Here is a 19,203-nt window from a genome sequence, read left to right on the forward strand (position 1 = left end):
TCTGATATTCTTTCTTCTGCTTGATCGATTTGGCTATTGAAACTTGTGTGTGCTTCGCAAAGTTCTTGTGTTTTTTCAGCTCCATCAAGTCATTTATATTCTTCTCTAAGCTGTTTATTCATATTAGCATTTCATCTAACCTTTTTTCAAGGTACTTAGTTTCTTTGCATTGGGTTAGAACATGTTCTTTTAGCTCAGAGAAGTTTGTTATTAACCACATTCTGAAGCCTGTTTCTGTCAATTCATCAGAGTCATTCTCCATCCAGCTTTGTTCCCTTGCTGGTGAGGGGCTGTGATCCCTTGTAGGAGAGCCGTTCTGATTTTTGGTGGTTTCATCCTTTTTGCGCTGGTTTCTTCCCATCTTCATGGATTTATCTACCTGTGGTCTTTGTAGTTGGTGACTTTCGGATGGGGTCTCTGAGTGGACAACCTTTTTGTTGATGTTGAAGTTATTTCATTCTGTTTTTTAGTTTTCCTTCTAACAGTCAGGCCCCTCTGCTGTAGGACTGCTAGAAGTTGACTCCAGACCCTGCTTGCCTGGGGATCACCTGTGGCAGCTGCAAACAGTAAGGGTTGCTGCCGTTTTCTTCTTCTGTTATCTTCATCCTAGAAGGGTGCCCACTAGATGTCAGCCTGAGCTCTACTTTATGAGGTTTCTCTTTGGATACACAGGGATCAGGGAGTTGCTTGAGGAGACAGTCTGTCCCTTAGAGGAGTTCCAGTGCTGAGCTGGGAGTTCTGTTGTTCCATTCAGAGCTCCTGGGCAGGTAGTACATTTAAGTCTGCTGCAGCGGAGCTCATAATTGCCTTTTTTCCCAGGTGCTCCGTCCTGGGAAGGTGGGGCTTTATTTATAAGTTCCTGATATGCTGTTGCCTTTTTTTAGAGATGTCCTACCCAGCAAGGAGGTAGTCTAGTCACAGTCTGTCAGCAGAGACATTGCTGAGCTGCCGTGGGTTCTGTCCAGCTGCTGTGTGAACTTCCTTGTGGTTTTGTTTACAGAGGGTACAGTTAGAACCACCTTGGTAATGGCGGTCTGCCTCAGTAATGGCAGACTGCCTTGGTAATGGTGGACTGCCTTGGTAATTAGTAGTGGCTGACACCCTTACCCCTACTGAGCTGGACTGTCCTGGGTCCAGCTGTGCTTGCTGCGAAACTCTCAATACAGAGTGTTTCTGATTGGTGGTCTTTGTCGGGGTGGGACCTGCTAAGCCAGATCATCTGGCTTTATCTGTTTCAAGCCCCCTTTTCTTCAGTTGAATGGGCAGCTCTGTCTCTCAGGTGTTCCAGGTGCTAGTTGAAATGGCTGCCCAGATTTCTGTGAGTTTTTGTGTGAAGACTGGTGGCACCGGCTGAAATAGCTGTGTTGGAAACTTGTGATACTTTTCAGCCTGGGAATCCCCTCATCTGTGGGCAGTAAAAACTCATTTGGAAATGTGATGATCACTTATCCTCTGCATTGTTCTCACTGGGAACTGCACTCCAGAGTTGTTCCTATTTAGCCATCTTGGATCTCCTTGCACCATGCTTTTTTCTCTAATCTAACAATTTTGTCTTTTAGTTAGAATGTGTAGTACTTTTACATTTAGTATAGTTACTTATTAGGCTGCAATTTAAGTCTATCTTCCAGCTACTTGTTTCATATTCATCTCATTTGTTCTTTTACCCTCCTTTTCCAGCTTCTTTTAATACAAGTACTTTTTTAATATTCTATTTTATCTATTCGTATGTTAAATAACTTTTGTTTGTTTGTTTTAATGGTTGTGGGAAGGTTTACAATCTACCTTCGAACAATAGTGTATATTTCATGGATAACTTAATATCCTTAGAATATTACAACACCAAACTTACACTTCCCTCCCACTGCATCTTTTGCACTTTTGTTGTCATGTTTTATTGCTGTGTGTTAAAAATTCCATAATTAAGAGCAAGATGGGCAAATAGAAGCCTCCAGCAATCATCCTCTAAGCAGGACGACCAAATTGAAGAAGAGAGAAGAATAGGAAGGACTTTGTTTTGTGTCATGGATGCCAGCTCAGCCACCACAGAAAAGAACCGGATATAATAGATTCTTAAGGTTCCTGCATCCCAGACAGGGAAACTTACTGCTCTGAAGGGAAGGACACAAGCCTCGCTGATTCATTACCTGTGGACTGCAGAGCCCTTGGGCCTTGAGGGAACACAGGCAGTAGCCAGGCAGTGATTCCTGTGGGCCTTGGGTGAGATCCAATGCTATGCTTGCTTTGGGTCTCATCTAGCACAGTTCCCAGTGGCACAAAGAGTCATGTATCACCACTCCCCCAACTTCAGGCAGCTCAGTACAGAGAGGAAGACTCTGTTTGCCTGGGGGAAAGTAAGGGAAGAGAACAAGAGTCCACACCTGATAATACAGGAAGCTCTCCTGGATCTCACCCAACACCACCAAGGTAGTAACTCATTGTGTTTGTAACAGCCACAGGGTTTGGGTGCCCCCCAATGCAGATATGGCTGCAGTGACCAAAGTTTTAATTCACAACACCCAAGTCCCCTTGAATACATGGAAAGCCTTCACAAGAAGGACAGGTACAAGGCCCAGATTGTGAAGATTATAATAAATACCCACCTCTTCAATGCCCAGACACTGATGAACATCCACAAGTGTCAAGACCATTTAAAAAACCATGACCTTATCAAACGAATTAAACAAGGCACCAGTGACCAACCCCAGAGTGACTGACATGTGTGACTTTTCAGACAGAGAATTCAAAATAGCTGTGCTGAGGAAGTGCAATGAAATTCAAGATAACACAAGAAGAAATTCAGAATCTTATCAGATAACTTTAACAAAGGGCTTAAAATAATCAGAATCAAGCAGAAAGTCTGAAGCTGAAAAACACTAGTGACATGCTAAAGAATGCATCAGAGTCTCTTAGCTGCAGAATTAATCAGAAGAAAGAAACACTGAGCTTGAAGACAGGATATTTGAAAATGTACAGTAAAAGGAGACAAAAGAAAAAGGAATAAAAAAGAATGAAGCATGTATATGAGATCTATAAAATAGCCTCAAAGGAGCAAATCCAAGAGTTGCTGGCCTTAAAGAGGAGACAGAGAGAGATTAGGCTAGGAAGTTTATTTGAAGGGATAATAGAGACCTTCCCAAACCTAGAAAAACATATCAATATTCAAGCACAAGCACAAAAAGGTTACAAAACATCAAGTGGATATAATCCAAATAAGGTGACCTAAAGACCTTTAATAATCAAACTCCCAAAGGCCAAAGAAAAAGAAAGGAATGTAAAAGCAGCAAGAGAAAAGAAACAAGTAACCTAGAAAGGAGCTCCAGTACTTCCGTCAGCCACCTTACAGGTCAGGAAGAGTGGCGTGACATATTTAAAGTGCTGAAGGAAAAAAAAACTTTTGTCCTAGAATACCATATCTAGTGAAAAGATCTTATAAACATGAAGGATAAATAAAGGATTTCCCAGACTAAAAAAAAAGAAAGAAAAAAGAAGAGAAAAGAAAAGGACTTAACACCAGATGTGTCCTACAAGAAATGCTAAAGAGAGTTCTTTAACCTGAAAGAAAAGGACATTAACGAGCAATAAGAAATCATCTGAAGGAACTAAATACACTGATAATACTAAGTACATGGAAAGACACAGAATATTGTAAACTGTAACTGTGGTGTGTAAACTACTCATATCTTGAGTAGAAATAGTAAAAAGATGAACCTATCAAAATTACTACATTTCAAGAGACAGACAGTATAATAAAATATAAGTAGAAACAACAAAACATTAGAAAGCAGGGCAATGAAGTTGAAGGGTAAAGAGTTTTTACTGGTCTTCTCTTTGCTTGTTTGATTATGCAATCAGTGTTAAGTTGTCAGTTTAAAATAATGGGGTGTAGGATATTATTTGCAAGATTCACGGTAACGTCAAGTCAAAAAACATACAACTGATATACAAAAAATAAAAAGCAAGAAATTAAAATACACCACCAGAGAAAATCACCTTCACTGAAAGAAAGACAGGGAAGAAGGAAAGAAGGGAGTGAAAACCACAGAACTAGAAAACAAAGTTTAAAATGGCAGAGTAAGTCCTTATCAGTAATAACACAATGTAAATGGACTATGGTCTCCAATGAAAAGTCACAGAGGGGCTGAATGGATTGAAAAAACAAGACCCAAAGATCTGTTGCCTACAAAAAAAAAATACTTCAACTATAAAAGCAGACATAGACTGAAAAAACGAAAGACAGAAGAAGATACCCCATGCCAGTCGGGGGGGAGGGAATAGGAGTAGCTATACTTATTTATATCAGACTAAATAGATTTGAAGGCAAACATAAAAAGAGACTAACAAGTTCACTATATAATAATAAAGGAGTAAATTCAGCGAGAGGATATAATACTTGTAAACATATACGCACCCAACATGGGAGTACCCAACACTGAAGCACCCAGATATACAAAGCAAGCATTATTAGAGATAATGAGAGAGACAGATCCCAAACAATAACAGCTAGAGGCTTCAACCCTCCACTTTCAGCACTGGACAGATTTCCCAGACAGAAAATTAACAAAGACATATAGGACTTAATCTGCATTATAGACCAAATGCACCTAATCAATATTTGTAGAATATTTCATCCAATGACTGCAGAATAAACATTTTTCTCTTCAGCACACAGATCATTCACAAGGAGAGACCATATGATAGGACACAAAAAAACTCCATCAAAATTTTTTAAAAATGAAATTATATTAAGTATCTTCTCTGACTCCAGAAAATATAACTAAAAATCAATAACAAGAAGAATCTTGGAAACTATACAAACACATGAAAATTAAACAATATCTTCCTAAATAACCAGTGGGCCAAGGAAGAAATTAAAAAGGAAATTAAAAAATTTATTGAAACAACTGAAAATGGAAACAACATACCAAAACCAATGGGATACAACACAAGCAGTATTAAAAGGAAAGTTTATAGCTGTAAGTACCTACATAAAAAAGTAGAAAAGCTTCAAATAACCCAATGACACATTTTAAGGAACTAGAAAAGCAAGAAGAATTCAAACCCAAAATTAGTAGAAGAAGATGAAGATCGGAGCAGAAATAAATGAAATTCAAACAAAAAAAGTCCAAAAGAGAGTTGAAATAAAACTTGATTTTTTGAAAAGATAAACAAAATTGACAAACCTTTAGCCAGACTAAGAAAAGAACTGGAAGGCCCAAATAAATAAAATCAGAGATGAAAGGACACATTATATAGCCAATGCCCCAGAAATTCAAAGACTCATTACAGGCTACTATGTACAACTATAAACTTTGAAGAAATGAATAAATTCCTAGACACATGCAACCTGCCAAGATTGAACCATGAAGAAATCCAAAACCTGAAGAGACCAGTAATAAGTAATGAGATCAAAGCCATAATAAAAAAGTCTCCCAGCAAAAAAGGCCAGGAACTGATGGGTTCAATTCTGAATTTTACCAAACACTTATGGAAGAACTAATCCCAATTCCACTCAAACTATTCCAAGAAATAGAAGAGAAGGGAATACTTCCACACTCATTCTATGAGGCCAGTATTACTCTAATATCAACCAAAAAAAAAAAGTAAAACAAAAATACAGGCCAATATCCCTGATGAATATTGATGCAAAAATCCTCAAAATGCCAGGAAAAATAATAGAAAAAGAAAATGGTTTTAAAGAATTCTTCCTTTTTTGGCTGGGCACGGTGGCTCACGCCTGTAATCCCAGCACTTTGGGAGGCTGAGGCAGGCATATCACAAGGTCAGGAGTTTGAGATCAGCCTGGCCAACATGGCAAAACCCTGTTTCTACTAAAAATACAAAAATTAGCCAGGCGGGTTGGTGGGGGCCTGTAATCCCAGATACTTAGGAGGCTGAGGCAGGAGAATTGCTTGAACCCAGGAGGCAGAGGTTGCAGTGAGCTGAGATCATGCCACTGCACTCCAGCCTGGGTGACACAGTAAGACTGCGTCTCAAAAAAAAAAAATTCTTCCTTTGTGTATCCATTTCTTACAGTGCATTATGCTGGGGATAAATCTTCTCTACTTTGTTTATCTCAAAACATTTATTTCACTTTCAGTTTAAAAGATACTTTTGATAGATCATTTAAAGCTGACATGGTTTGTATACTCGGCTTTTTAAAGGTGATGATATTCCATTGTGTTCTGATCTGTACTGTTTCTAATGACAAGTCAGTAATAATGTCATTGTTCCCTGCAAATGTCTTTTAAAATTTCTCTTTATCACTGTTTTCAATAATTTGATTATGGTATGCTTTGGTATTTAATTTATTGGGTCTGAGGGTTCCTATGTGCCATCACATTTAGAAAAAAAAATTCCCCTTTTATTCAAATTTTTCTGCTTTGATTACACTGTGATATCTAATTATACATGTTAGACTGCTTAATACTATCTCACAGTTCTCTAAGATTCCATCTATTTTCCAGCCTTTTAATTTTTTTCTGTCTGTGTTTCAGTTTCTATTGTCCTCTCTTCAAGTTAACTGATCTTTCCCTCTGGAGTATTCAACTGGCCTATAAGCCAATCCAGTGAATTTTTCATTTTATATACTACATCTCTGAGGTCTCAAATTCTAATTTTGTAAAATCCCCTATTTGTTCTCTCAAGATCATGTTTTCCTTTAAATTACTGAATTTTTAATAACTTTTAAAAACACCTTATCTGTTAATTCTGTAAAGTTTACCATTTGTAACTATGTTTCTATTGACTGATTTTTTTTTCTAGGTTTAGCTCATATTTTCCTGCTTCTTCACTGAAATAGTATTTTATTGCATGCTTAGCATTATAGATGTTACACTGCTGATTGTCTCTGTCATCTTTAAGTATGATATGTTTTATTCCAGAAGGCAGTTAATTTAATTACAAATCAAGTTTAATTACAGCTTGTTTTTAAGCTTAATTAGTATGAATCTAAAGTATCTGTGATGGTTAATTTTAAGGGTTAACTTGACTGGATAAGGGATACCTAGTTAGTTGATAAAGCATAATTTCTGGGTCTGTCTGTGAGGGTGTTTCCATAGGAGATTGAGTGAAGAAGATTCACCATCAATGGGGCAGTCTCCATCCAATCAGCTGAAGGCCTGAATGGAACAAAAAGGCAGAGGAACAGCAAATTTGCTCTTTTTCTCTCTTGCAGCTAAGGTACTCTTTCTTTTCCTTCCCTTGGACATAGGAATTCCAGGTTCTCCAGCCTTTGGACTCTGGTACTTGCACCAATAGTCTCCTGTAACTGGGTTATCAGGCTTTGGCCTCAGACTGAGAGTTACACCATCAGCTTCCCTTGTTCTGAGGCTTCTGGACCTGGACTGAGCCATGCTACCAGCTTCCCTGGTTCTCCAGCTGGCAGGCAGCCTATTGTGTGTGTGTCTCTTTCTCTTGGTTCTGTCTCCCTGAAGAACCCTGACTAATATAGTGGCCTTTCCTGTAGGACTAGATTAACCCTGCTTTTAATGTTTGGACTTTCTGAGGTCTCTAAAGCATTCAGTTCACAGCTGTCCAGTAGTTCTTTTCCTGGTAGTTTTTTTTTTTAATTTCACCCCAAACTTGCTTTATTTTGGTTTATATGGATATTCCTGATAGTACAGGTGAATAAAGGAAGGTAGTTAAAAGAAAAAAATTTATTCAATTTCTCTAAAAAAATTGCTCCATTATAGATACATGCTTTGTTTCTAGTGTATTATTTCTATAATAGAGAAAAAATCTTGAATGAAAGAGTTATCAAATTTTATTCACTTTCCCATATGCTCACTTTAGGAAGCATCTACATTCTCTTTATTTCTTGTTATTATGGAAGTAACTGTGTACAATAAGCAAAGATTTATTGAGAACATTTTATATATGCGCAATTGTGGTTTCTATAGTCCAAAGAATTTTTGTACGGCTAGAAGGTGAATATCAGAGATTTTACATTGAAAATATAGCTTCGAATTCATTCCAAAGGGGAAGAATTCTTTAAAACCATTTTCTTTTCTGATTATTTTCCCTATTTTCAATACCACCTTGTTTCCTAGCTACTTAAATGTATTCAGTAGCTTATGCCAAGGCTGAGGTGCTCACTCAAAATCTCCCTGAAAGTCAACCAAACTAAGACAAGACAAGAAAAAGGGAGACATGAGTTACAGGTGTCCCAAAGGTATTGCAACTGTGAAGATAAACAAAGTTCAGGAGAAGAGAATAAGAAAAAACAAAAACAGATAGTATACATGCAATTTAAAAACCTGCTTTAGGGCAGGAGCGGTGGCTCATGCCTATAAACCCAGCACTTTTGTAGGCTGAGGTAGGTGGATCATTAGAGGTCAGGAGTTCAAGACCAGCCTGGCCAACACGGTGAGACCCCGTCTCTACTAAAACTACAAAAATTATCCAGGCATGGTGGCGCAAGCCTGCAGTCCCAGTTACTCGGGAAGGTGAGTCAAGAGAATCACTTGAACTGGGAGATGGAGGCTGCAGTGAGCCAAGATGGCAACACTGCACTCCAGCCTGGGTGACGGAACCAAACTCCATCTCAAAAAAGTAAAACAATAAAAATATGCTTTAATGTTAAATTTTTTTTTTAGATCAAGTCTCTGTCACCCAGGCTAGAGTGCAGTGGCACGATCTCGACTCACTGCAACGTCTGCCTGCCGGTTCAAGTGATTCTCCTGCCTCATCCACCTGAGTAGCTGGGGCTACAGGTGTATGCCACCATGCCTGACTAAATTTTGTATTTTTAGTAAAAATAGAAAATAGAAAAAAAATATTTTAGTAAAAATAGAAAAAAATTTTCACCATATTGGCCAGGCTGGTCTCAAACTCCTGACCTGATGATCTGTCCACCTCAGCCTCCCAAAGTGCTGGAATTACAGGCATGAGCCACCGCACCGGGCCTGATGTTAAATCTTAAATGTGTAAAATGCCCTATATTTTCAAAGCAATCCTGATTTTGAAAATAAGTAGCTAAATTTATACCATAATTTCCATTCTTCTAAACAAATATTGAAAATTATGTAACAGATGACATTTTAGAATATTTTGCAAATAACATTTATTTCTGAATGAAAACAGGTAGTTAAATAGGTACTAAGCATTTTCAAATTCTTGTTTGTACTATTAATACTTATACAGATAATGTATATCTCAATTTTAAATGTCATTATAATTAGTAAGGATTTATAACAGGATGTTAGGCACATACCATAAAATTATTAAAAAAAAAAACTAAATTAAAAATTCACAGTAAAAAAATGTACCAAAATTTGTTCGTCTTAATAAAAACAAAGTTTACATTGTTACTGTTAGGCAATAGGGTAATAAAAGTAAATGGGAAACTAAAATACTCTCTTCAATAACAGAAGACAAACATTTAATTTCAAAAATAATTTAAGCTTTAGAAAATCTGAGAAGTTTTACAAAGAACTCAAATAGACCCATATACACTACTCAACCCCACCACTGGTTCAACAGTTTTTTTAAACTGTTACCAAGACTAAGAAAGAAAAATAATGTTTTAGAAGAGTCTAAGAATGTATAATTTTGAAATTTTGTGGAATGTTGCCAAATTGCCCTTTGAAAAGATTGTACTAACTTATACTCTCACTAAAAAAGTGTGAAAATGCCCATTTGCTCAGACCTGTTCCGTTAGTATGTAATAAATGTTTTATTGCCAGCAGTCTGATAAAGTTCTCATTGTTGTTTCAGTCTGCATTTTTTTGATAATTACTATTTCCTCATATATTTACTTGCCATTTGCATTACTTCTGTGAATTGTCCAAACATTCAGTGCCTGTTTTTCTATAATTTGTATTAATTTACAAGATCTTACTACACATTAAGGATAATATATTAAGAATAATGTATCTGTAACATATTTTGCAAATATTTTTCCATATTATTGTTTATATTTTAACTTAGTTTATATTATCTTTTTCTGTAAAAACCTTAAACTGTTATAGAGCCAAATCTGTCTGTTTCCTTTATAGCAACAGTTCCCAGTGTTTTTGGCAGCAGTGACTGGTTTCATGGAAGACAATTTTTCTGTGGACCAGGGTGGGGGGATGATTTTGGGATGAAACTGTTCTTTCTCATAAGGAGCGCACAACCTAGATCATTCCAGGCACAATTCACAGTAGGGTTCATGCTCCTAACAGGCCACAGACTGGGTGGGGTTCCTGGCCTGGAGGTTGGGGACCCCTGCTTCACAGCATCTGGGCTACATGTCATCCTTTAAAGTATATTAAAATTTCTCTTCAATCATTGTATTATGAAGAAAATAACAGTACATTTCACAGTTGTAGTGACACTGCTAACAACATTCAAATATTAAGTACTGAGATATGGTTAAGTTAAAAAGAATTATAGTATTCAGTTAAAAATTTAACAATTTAAGAAGCACATACAACCTGAGTCATAGCATAATAGTTTCTTTGGTAATCTCTTAAGTCTTTAAAATTCTAGTTATGTAAACAGTATAATATCTTTTAGGATAATACAATATAAAAGTCACAAAAAACATTAAGTTTATGTACTCTTGTCACTCACCTAAAATGGGACTTTCCTAATTCTGTGTCTGAGAAAAAAAAAATGGTCCACTGATTTCCAGCCAATTCTAATTGATATCAAATTCTGCATGGTGAGTTAAAAAGCTGCTTCCTTGCTCTATTTTTTTGCTGTGGTTCTATGCTCCAGAACAGAAAATAAGTATATATCACCTCTATACCATTACATCCTTTTAGATATGTGAAATATTCTCTTCAACAGTTCTTTCCTTACTGTACATTTTCATATAAATATTTGTTCACGTTTAACTGACCTATTATGCTATAAGCTCCATGAAAACAGTCCAAATGTCTTTTAAACCTTAGCTCCCACTGCCTGTTATGTAGAAAACACTTACTGAACTGCTGTTTGAATAGAAAGAAAAAGAAATGTGTAGATAATGTTGCCTAATTTCTTACCTGTAGACAATTTTGCCAATATTTTTCTTAAAATCAAGAAAGTCAGATTATATAATCTCAATCTCTGTTTCTTCTAATTATTATATTCTAATATTTACCTGTATGATTCTGTGTTCTGAATACATTCCTGATAAGTGATTATCAAGTAATTTTATATCTACAGAAAACCACCTTAGGTTCAAAATAGTCTATAAAACAGTTCATCTGCATTGCACAATGAATACATTATTGATTTTCCATAACATATTCAACATTATTCTGACATGTTTGTTAACATAAGGGAATTTGGTATTGCAGCTATATAGCTTCAATTATATTCAAAGTAATTTAAAAAATCATTTACTAATTAGAGATTTTGGAGTGACATATACACATGAAATAGATACAGATATGTTCAGATCACATCCTTTGGCATCCTGAGGCAGAAGAAAGGTTGAGAACTATAGATTTCAATGGTAAATTGTCTATTTTTAAAAATAATTTTTTTCCAAAAAATGTGCTTGATATTTAAAAATATGTGAATCTTTACCAACTACTTGGGACCAAAAATACTTACTTCACTGTGGCACTTAGAAGAAAGTTCAGCTGTGGCATTAATAGGTTGTCTGGGGCTGACAGATAACGATCAAACTGAACCTAAATGAAACAGAGAAATACAAAATATAAAGTACATATATTTGCTAACAAACATCTCAAATATAAACATCTCTTTTAAGAATGAAATATATGAGGCCAGGTGTGGTGGCTCATGCCTGTAATCCTAGCACTTTGGGAGGCCGAAGAGGGCGGATCACGAAGTCAAGAGATCGAGACCATCCTGGCCAACACGGTGAAACCCCATCGCTACTAAAAATACAAAAATATGAGCTAGGCATGGTGGCACGTGCCTGGGTCCCAGCTACTCGGGAGGCTGAGACAGAAGAATCGCTTGAACCCAGGAGGCAGAGGTTGCAGTGAGCCGAGATTACACCACTGCATTCCAGCCTGGTGACAGAGCAAGACTCCGTCTCAAAAAAAAAAAAAAAGAATTAAATATATGAGAAAAATCCCATGCTCCAAATAGCTAGATTGTTGTGTTCAAATTGTGTATTATTTCCTAAACATTTTAACTAAAACTCCCTAAAACTATCAAATTTGTAATTAGTCAATATTAGCAATATTTACTTTTAAAGTCCTGAATCCAAATCATTCATTTTAGTCTTCTTCACTGAGCTTTTAAGTAATAATATTAACAAAAAGTAAAGTCATCAGGTTTCAAGTCTACTTTGTTTCTTGATTTTACTATATTGTTCATTTGTTCATTAATCCATTCATTAGTTCAACTAATACCTACCATTGAAACGGTACTATATTAAGTAATGGAAGTACAGTCCTTAGCTTCATAAAGCTTATGGCAGAGAGGTATTAAACTGATAATAATATAAATAAATATATAATTACAAACTTTGTTAAATGCTATTAAGGAACAAAACAAGGTATTATAGAGCATAAATCAAGGACCTAGTCTGTGGATTTGGCAAAAGCATCTCTCAGGAAAAGACATTTGAAGTGAAACCTTAAAGATGAATATAAATTAAGTAAGTGGATGGATGGATGGGGAGGTATAGGGAGAGGAGACAGCATGAAGACTTGAGGTGGATAGGAAAACAGCTAGAAAAGTAGAGATCATGTAGGACTGGTATGCTTATTTAAGGATTTTAATTATTTTAAAAGCATTAGTAAACCGTTGAAGTTAAGTAAGGAGAAATCTGATTTAAGTTTTATGAAGCTAAATCTGTCCATAGGAAGAATAGAATGGAAGATTGCAATAACAGATGCAAGGACACCAATTAGGTACATACTGCAGCGTTTTTGGACTATGGGGCAATCAAGGTGAAAGAAGTAAAATATTTGAGGACCATCAGGACTTGGTTATTAACAGAATGAAGGGGTTGACTCCCAGATTTTGGATCTGTAGAAATTAACTCGCCATATTATCATGACACATAACTGTACTCTTCATCCATTTATTTAATTGTGTAGCAGCTGCATCCCTTACTAGATCATACCTGTTTTCATCCCAATTCTTAGTATGATGCTTAAAAAAACAGCAGAAACTTGGCTAATAACTATTTGAATGATAAACGGACATAAGGGTCTTACAATTTTCTGAGTTAAGAGTGCGTGGAAGAGGACTTAGGTTGGGGCAGAATGGGCAGGGTCAGTTTTGGACATGCTGAACTGAAGCGCCTTAGAAACCCCTAAATGGAGACAACAAATGGTTGTATATAACAACGTATTAAATACAAAATTCAAGTAAGATTTCTTTCTTTAGAGACATCACATATTCACCTTAATTGTTTTGAAAATTAACACCAGAAACATTAAGAATTTTTAATGGCACTTAAAAATATTTTATGAGTTGTATTACAGAGTGGATATGTTTCAAGAGAGAAGGAGAAACCACGGAAGGAAACACACATTTGATATTAACTACTGTTACAGACTTAAGCGTGAACATAGATCTTCACTTTTTGGGGGGTAAATATCTTGAAGTGGGATTTTACTGGATAGTATGGTGACTGTATATATAATTTCCTAAAAAAAACATATCTCTTAATCTAAAATTCGTTTTCATCTATTTTTAAACTTTTTAACATTGAATTTTCTTTGCATTTCTAATTTTTGCTATTATATTTTGTTTTATACATAGAAGTTATAACTGTTAATTCTACAGTGTCTTTTAACATAACATAATGTTTCTTGTTTGTCACATTTAGTCTTTTTAAATTCTACTTTAATAATTATATAGATAGCTCTACCTTCGTCTTTGCATTTTTAGGTATCTTATGGGCCTATCCTTTTATTTTCAGTTAACTTGAGCTCTGGAAGATAATACATAGGAAAGCCCTGGCATCAAAAAACCATCCTAGAGAACGATCTAGAAAGTCAAGCCATTATGGTAGTGAGTATATGCGAGTATTTTACTTAGGATCAGTAGGTTAGTACAGTAGTTAAGCCCATAAGCTCTAGAGGCCAACTTCCTGGATTCAAGGGAGTTGTCATGAGGATTAAAGACTTAATACATGAAAAGCACTTGCTATGCTCAGTAAACGTTAATGGCTGTTGTTCCTTGTTATTATTATTATTACTATTACTAGTAGTACTATCATAAAGCTTCCAAAAGGGATCATTCCTATGAAGGACAGAGCTATATGACTTAAATACCATACAATGAATGGTTATGCCTATAAGAAAAGTATATATTTAAGACACAGGAACACACTATGAGAAGTAACGATCATGCAAAAAGACCTTCTTTACAAGGTCTTCCCTTGAAAAGAAGGTAATAAAGTGGAAATTCAGTGTAACTCACACTAACGAGTAACAAACTGTTTTAAGAGTAGAATCTAATTTTGATTTTGATATCAGGAAATAGTCAAGAACTTTAAACTAAGGATTATAGTAGTAACAACTTTATAATGATATACAGCCTAATTTCTTCATATCTGTTATTCCTGTTTCTCCATTAAATTAGGAATAAGACTCTAAAAATAAAGAGTAAACAGTAATCCTAAACAGTAATGAGGAGACTATCTAGGCCTAATGGAACACTACTATGAATTTAACACTTGGCCAGAACTCTCAATTAAAGGAACACAGGCTCAGTCATTATTATTGGACCCAACGTTAAAAAGCATATCAAGAGATAAAAAGTATCACCCAGAGCAAAATTATCACACAGCAAAAAATGAAGAATATTGATCCATAAGAAAATCTAAAGTAAAATGTTTTATTATATACTTACCATCGCTGCCTTCAGTGTCACAGAATCTAGGTTGGGCATATTAGCTAAAGAGCCCTATTTTTTTTTTAAAAAAAAGCAGAATCAAAATGTAAAAAAGGAGACAAACATTTCATTTCATTTCATTTAGTGAATATAGTCCATTATGCACTGCCCACATTTGGAAAATCATTTACCTTATTTGCAAATAACTCTAATTTCTTTGACCTCAATAAGATCAGGGACTATGATTTGTTGGAGGGAGCAAGAGGCGCTCAAATTTGTTAACAATGGAAATATCATACTTCAAGTTTACTCATACCCAAGAAAAAGAAGGCAATGAAGCACTGGAAGATGCCAGTGACACATGGAGGTTTGAACAATTTCACTTTGATACTTTTAGACAGTAAAGAAAGGCAGCAAAATTGGTTTCTACTGGTAGAAATTTGCTTATCACTTTAGCAAGAAAAAACTGAAAAGTTGTGTTTTAAGAGCTTCATTTAAGAGTTCCTGGGTCCTAATACAGTCTTTATGTTAATGCCATTGGAAAGAGTTCTTTGCTTTCTAAAGAAAGATGGCTTACACGATTTTCTAGGGTTCCCATCACTTCTTTTTTTCTATTAGGGTTCTATAATTTAACAAAATCATATACTGGCCCAAGAAGTGACTATCTTCTCAAAGTAATGGGCAATTATTTGCCAAATTAAGAAGAAGATGACTGCTATTTATACAGTAATCTATGCATTCAATTAACTAATAGTGACATAGGAATCTAAAAAATTTGCCAGTATGAATATCCTTTAGACATTCTATAATACTAATTTTTGTATATTTTCATTACTTTTAACAAAAACTATATGTAATAAAAAATTGTTAATACTTTGGGGCACTCTACCATATTTCAGGAAGTCATCTAAGAATGATACATGTTTATATCTTTTAATCTTAAGAACAACCCTATCACACAGACACTATTATTACCCCCAATCCACAGGTAAGGAAACAGATACAGAAAAGTAAGTTACTTTCCGAGGAAAACATAGCTAATATGTGGAAGAGCCAGGAATCCAGAGTGAAGCTCTAGAAGCCATACTCTAAATTGGCATGCTCTTAGAATTAGGAAGGAACATCTATGCACTTACTTGCTCTGGTTTGTGTTGCTGTACAGTGTTATAGATGTTACTCAAGCCTACCCTAGTTAAAACGTAAGAGGCTTGCTCATTTATAAGTGTGTCCAAATGTGCTTCGATCTAAAATAAAACACAGAAAGAAAACATTTTAGAAGAATGACACTGATGAGAGTAGAAGTAGACTACCCCAGAGTCTTAGCTCTTCATCATGGAGTCTTTCCTTGTATTGGCACAGATTATGAGGCACAGGGATGGCCTCTGTAACAAAGCTTTTTCTTCCCCCAGACAGTAGTCTTTCTATGAAAGGGGGAAAAAGTCTTACTTTAAAAATTATAAGCAAGGAGGATTCTAAGACTATCCTCCAGCCACAGAATTTGGGTTGCTTCTCAGTTCTTTTAAAAGCTGATAATAAACAAAACACAAACAAAAAACACTAATAAGCAACAACAATATGAAAAAAAATATTAGGAAGAATTCTGAGAAGATGGGGGCCTGATGCTCCTGATCTCCTGTCCTCCTCATGCTCCCAACTTGCTAGGCTGACTTAAATCAAATATACCATCTGGAGAAACCTAGAGGAAATCTCACTACAGCTCAGGTAGTAAATTCTCCTGAGGATATGGCAGATCTATGAATAGCAGGGAAGAGCTGAGGGCCCAGTAAAAACTTGGCCAAAGATTTCAGGTTCAGGAACTGCCTACGAAGATGCGGCTAACAGATGTGAGTAGTATGGGCTCCCCCCAAGCTTTGTGCCATTTTGGGGGATTCCAACTAATGCTAATGGGAGGTAAAAACCACAGAAGAGGACCACCTTGATGGGTTGAAACATTCCCTGGTGAGAAAAACCTTGTTATTCCTTTTTTTTTTTTTTTTTTTGGCTAGTACAATCTTGAGTCTGGAGGTCTTCCTTCTATTCCTCACCACAATGCTCCCCCAGGTTTTACCAGTTTGCTTGCTAATGACACAGTACACTGTCACCTATGGTATCTGTTACCATCTGAATGACTGCCATTTTCCAAGGAACTCCAATAGCTCTGTTCTTTCCACTAAAAAACTTGGAACTGACGTAAAAGAGGCGAGTAAGCTAAAAGAAAGCCCTTGTGAATAATCAGAACAAGTATGGTTTCTTTCCTGGGGCAACACTACAGAAAGTCATAAAGTACTTTCATGTTTTGTTTTGTTTTGTTTTGTTTTGTTTTTTTAATAAATGCCTAAGGAAGTACAATTAGAGTCCTTATTTGCTGGACTTAATAGAAATCAAAGAAAAACAAGATGTACAAAGGTAAACACTTAATGAAAGTGAAAAAAAAGTTACTGCTAAAAATCAAATTAGTGGTCTGAAGAAAACATGGAAGGAAGGAAAGTAATATAGGGCAAATAAATGTTGAAGAAATAGATTAAAGTAATGAGATTTAAAAAGAAATTATAGGACAAATCCATGAGATAAAACCAACCAAGGACAGGGGCTTCAAAACGTAAAAAGTAACATAGAAAAGTGATGATTAACGAAATATTGTAACTCTCTACTAAGCAAAAGAAAGGTTTGAATCTTTACATTGAATTGGTTCTCCAAAGTCCAAGATGGAAATAATTTTGAAAAAGAGACATACTAAAAATATCCTGGAAAAACATATGAACTCAAAGGAAAATCCCTGTTTATTTCCAGATGAATGGACTAGATAACTAAAAACAAAAGAGAATCAGACTACTCTGGACTTCTTGCTTGAAACACTGGAATAAGCTATATAAGAGTGGGAAAAAAATAATAGGTTATTGGTAGTAAAGGTCCTAAAATCAAGAATCCTTTACCCAACAAGTTTAATTGTTACTTTGGAGGAACGAGATAAGCCACACCTTCCCATATCCACACCCTTGTATTGTCCTCTATCACACTGAATCCAGGCTGTTCTATGTGACCAGTCTTGGCTGACGGCACATTAACAAACATCATGCACGTTTAGGCCAATAAGCACTTCCACACTGGGATTTGTCTGCTTGGAAGATCCACTCAAGGGGTCTGCCAGTGGGGTCTAAAAGGGCACTGAGAAAATTGCTAGTGGAGTCTGGAGAAAGGAAAACCTGAATTATCTGCTGATAGAACAATTACTGAAAATGCTGCCAGGACTAATAAAGATCTGGCTCAAGAGATTTCTGGAGAATGTTGAAATACATGTGAAAAGTCAAGATGACACATCCAATGGGGGCAAAAGTAAGCAAGGACAGAGAGAACTTGAACTAATAAGCTCAATTTAACACACAGACTAAGAATTTTTATCATGCATAAAATAGCTATGGAACACATAAGAAAAACAGGTAATTGGTGACAAAACAAATTGATAAACACCTGACATATCTGAACATCCTAAGATTTAGATAAATGGCAGAGATTTGAGCTGGAATTAGTGACAAACACAGAAAAATGTGATATTTCTTAAATAAAAATGCTATTAGTTCCACAGAAAATGAAAAAGTTATCCAAGAAAGGTAAATTAACCATTCTGCATTACATGGTTCAGTCACCAATAGTATTTACATAGTAATAATAATTTAACACAATATTGATCTAACCAAAATAATATAGCTGCACTGGAAAGATGGGAAAGCTCTATGTATGGTCATATTCTTATCTGGGAGGTTGGTGGGTGGCAGTAGGTAACAAAATATTTAAAAACTTAACAGATAACTAAATTTAAACTAAAAAATTTAAAATTTAAAAATTTAGTAAATAATTAAATTTTCATTGTTCATTTCATAACGTATTAGATTATATCTAATGTAACAATCAAAAAAAAATCTTTAAGTAGCAATACACACAAGTGTTCAGAATTACAAATATAAATACCAAAAGAAGCAACTATAAAAACTGAAAGAAACTGTGTTTTTGAGTGAGAAATGAGAGAGAGATGTTGGGGGTGGAGAGGATGGTACACTGGTGGCTTTTCATAAAAAGTTTTGTAGAATTATTTGACTTTAAACCACAAATCTGGTATTTTTATTTTAAAAGAAAAAACTAGGCCAGGTATGGTAGCTCACGTTTGTAATCCCAGCACTTTGGGAGGCCAAGGCAGGCAGATCACAAGGTCAAGAGATCGAGACCATCCTGGCCAACATGGTGAAATCTGTCTCTACTAAAAATACAAAAATTAGCTGGGCATGGTGGTGCATGCCTGTAGTCCCAGCTACTCGGGAGGCTGACACAGGAGAATCACTTGAACCAGGGAGGTGGAGGCTGCAGTGAGCCGAGATTGTGCCACTACATTCCAGCTTGGTGACAGAGTGAGACTATGTCTCAAAAAAAATGTCTATTAGAAAACATATTTGCTGAATTACGTTATGCTTC

At 35.7% G+C, this 19,203-nt stretch overlaps 1 protein-coding gene across 1 annotated transcript in view; it reads right to left on the reverse strand.

The window, feature by feature from the left end:
- COG6 (component of oligomeric golgi complex 6) overlaps positions 1-19,203 on the reverse strand; it is a 99,954-nt gene that overhangs the window by 14,580 nt on the left and 66,171 nt on the right. The window contains exons 15-18 of the mRNA XM_017542440.2: positions 16,186-16,265; positions 15,876-15,983; positions 14,758-14,811; positions 11,527-11,606 (exon numbers count right to left, since the gene is read on the reverse strand). Of these exons, the coding sequence (XP_017397929.1) occupies positions 11,527-11,606; positions 14,758-14,811; positions 15,876-15,983; positions 16,186-16,265 (322 nt within the window). The remainder of the gene's footprint in view (positions 1-11,526; positions 11,607-14,757; positions 14,812-15,875; positions 15,984-16,185; positions 16,266-19,203) is intronic.

Source organism: Cebus imitator, unplaced genomic scaffold (genome assembly GCF_001604975.1).
Source record: "Cebus imitator isolate Cc_AM_T3 unplaced genomic scaffold, Cebus_imitator-1.0 Scaffold145, whole genome shotgun sequence".
NCBI classification, from domain to species: Eukaryota; Metazoa; Chordata; class Mammalia; order Primates; family Cebidae; genus Cebus; species Cebus imitator.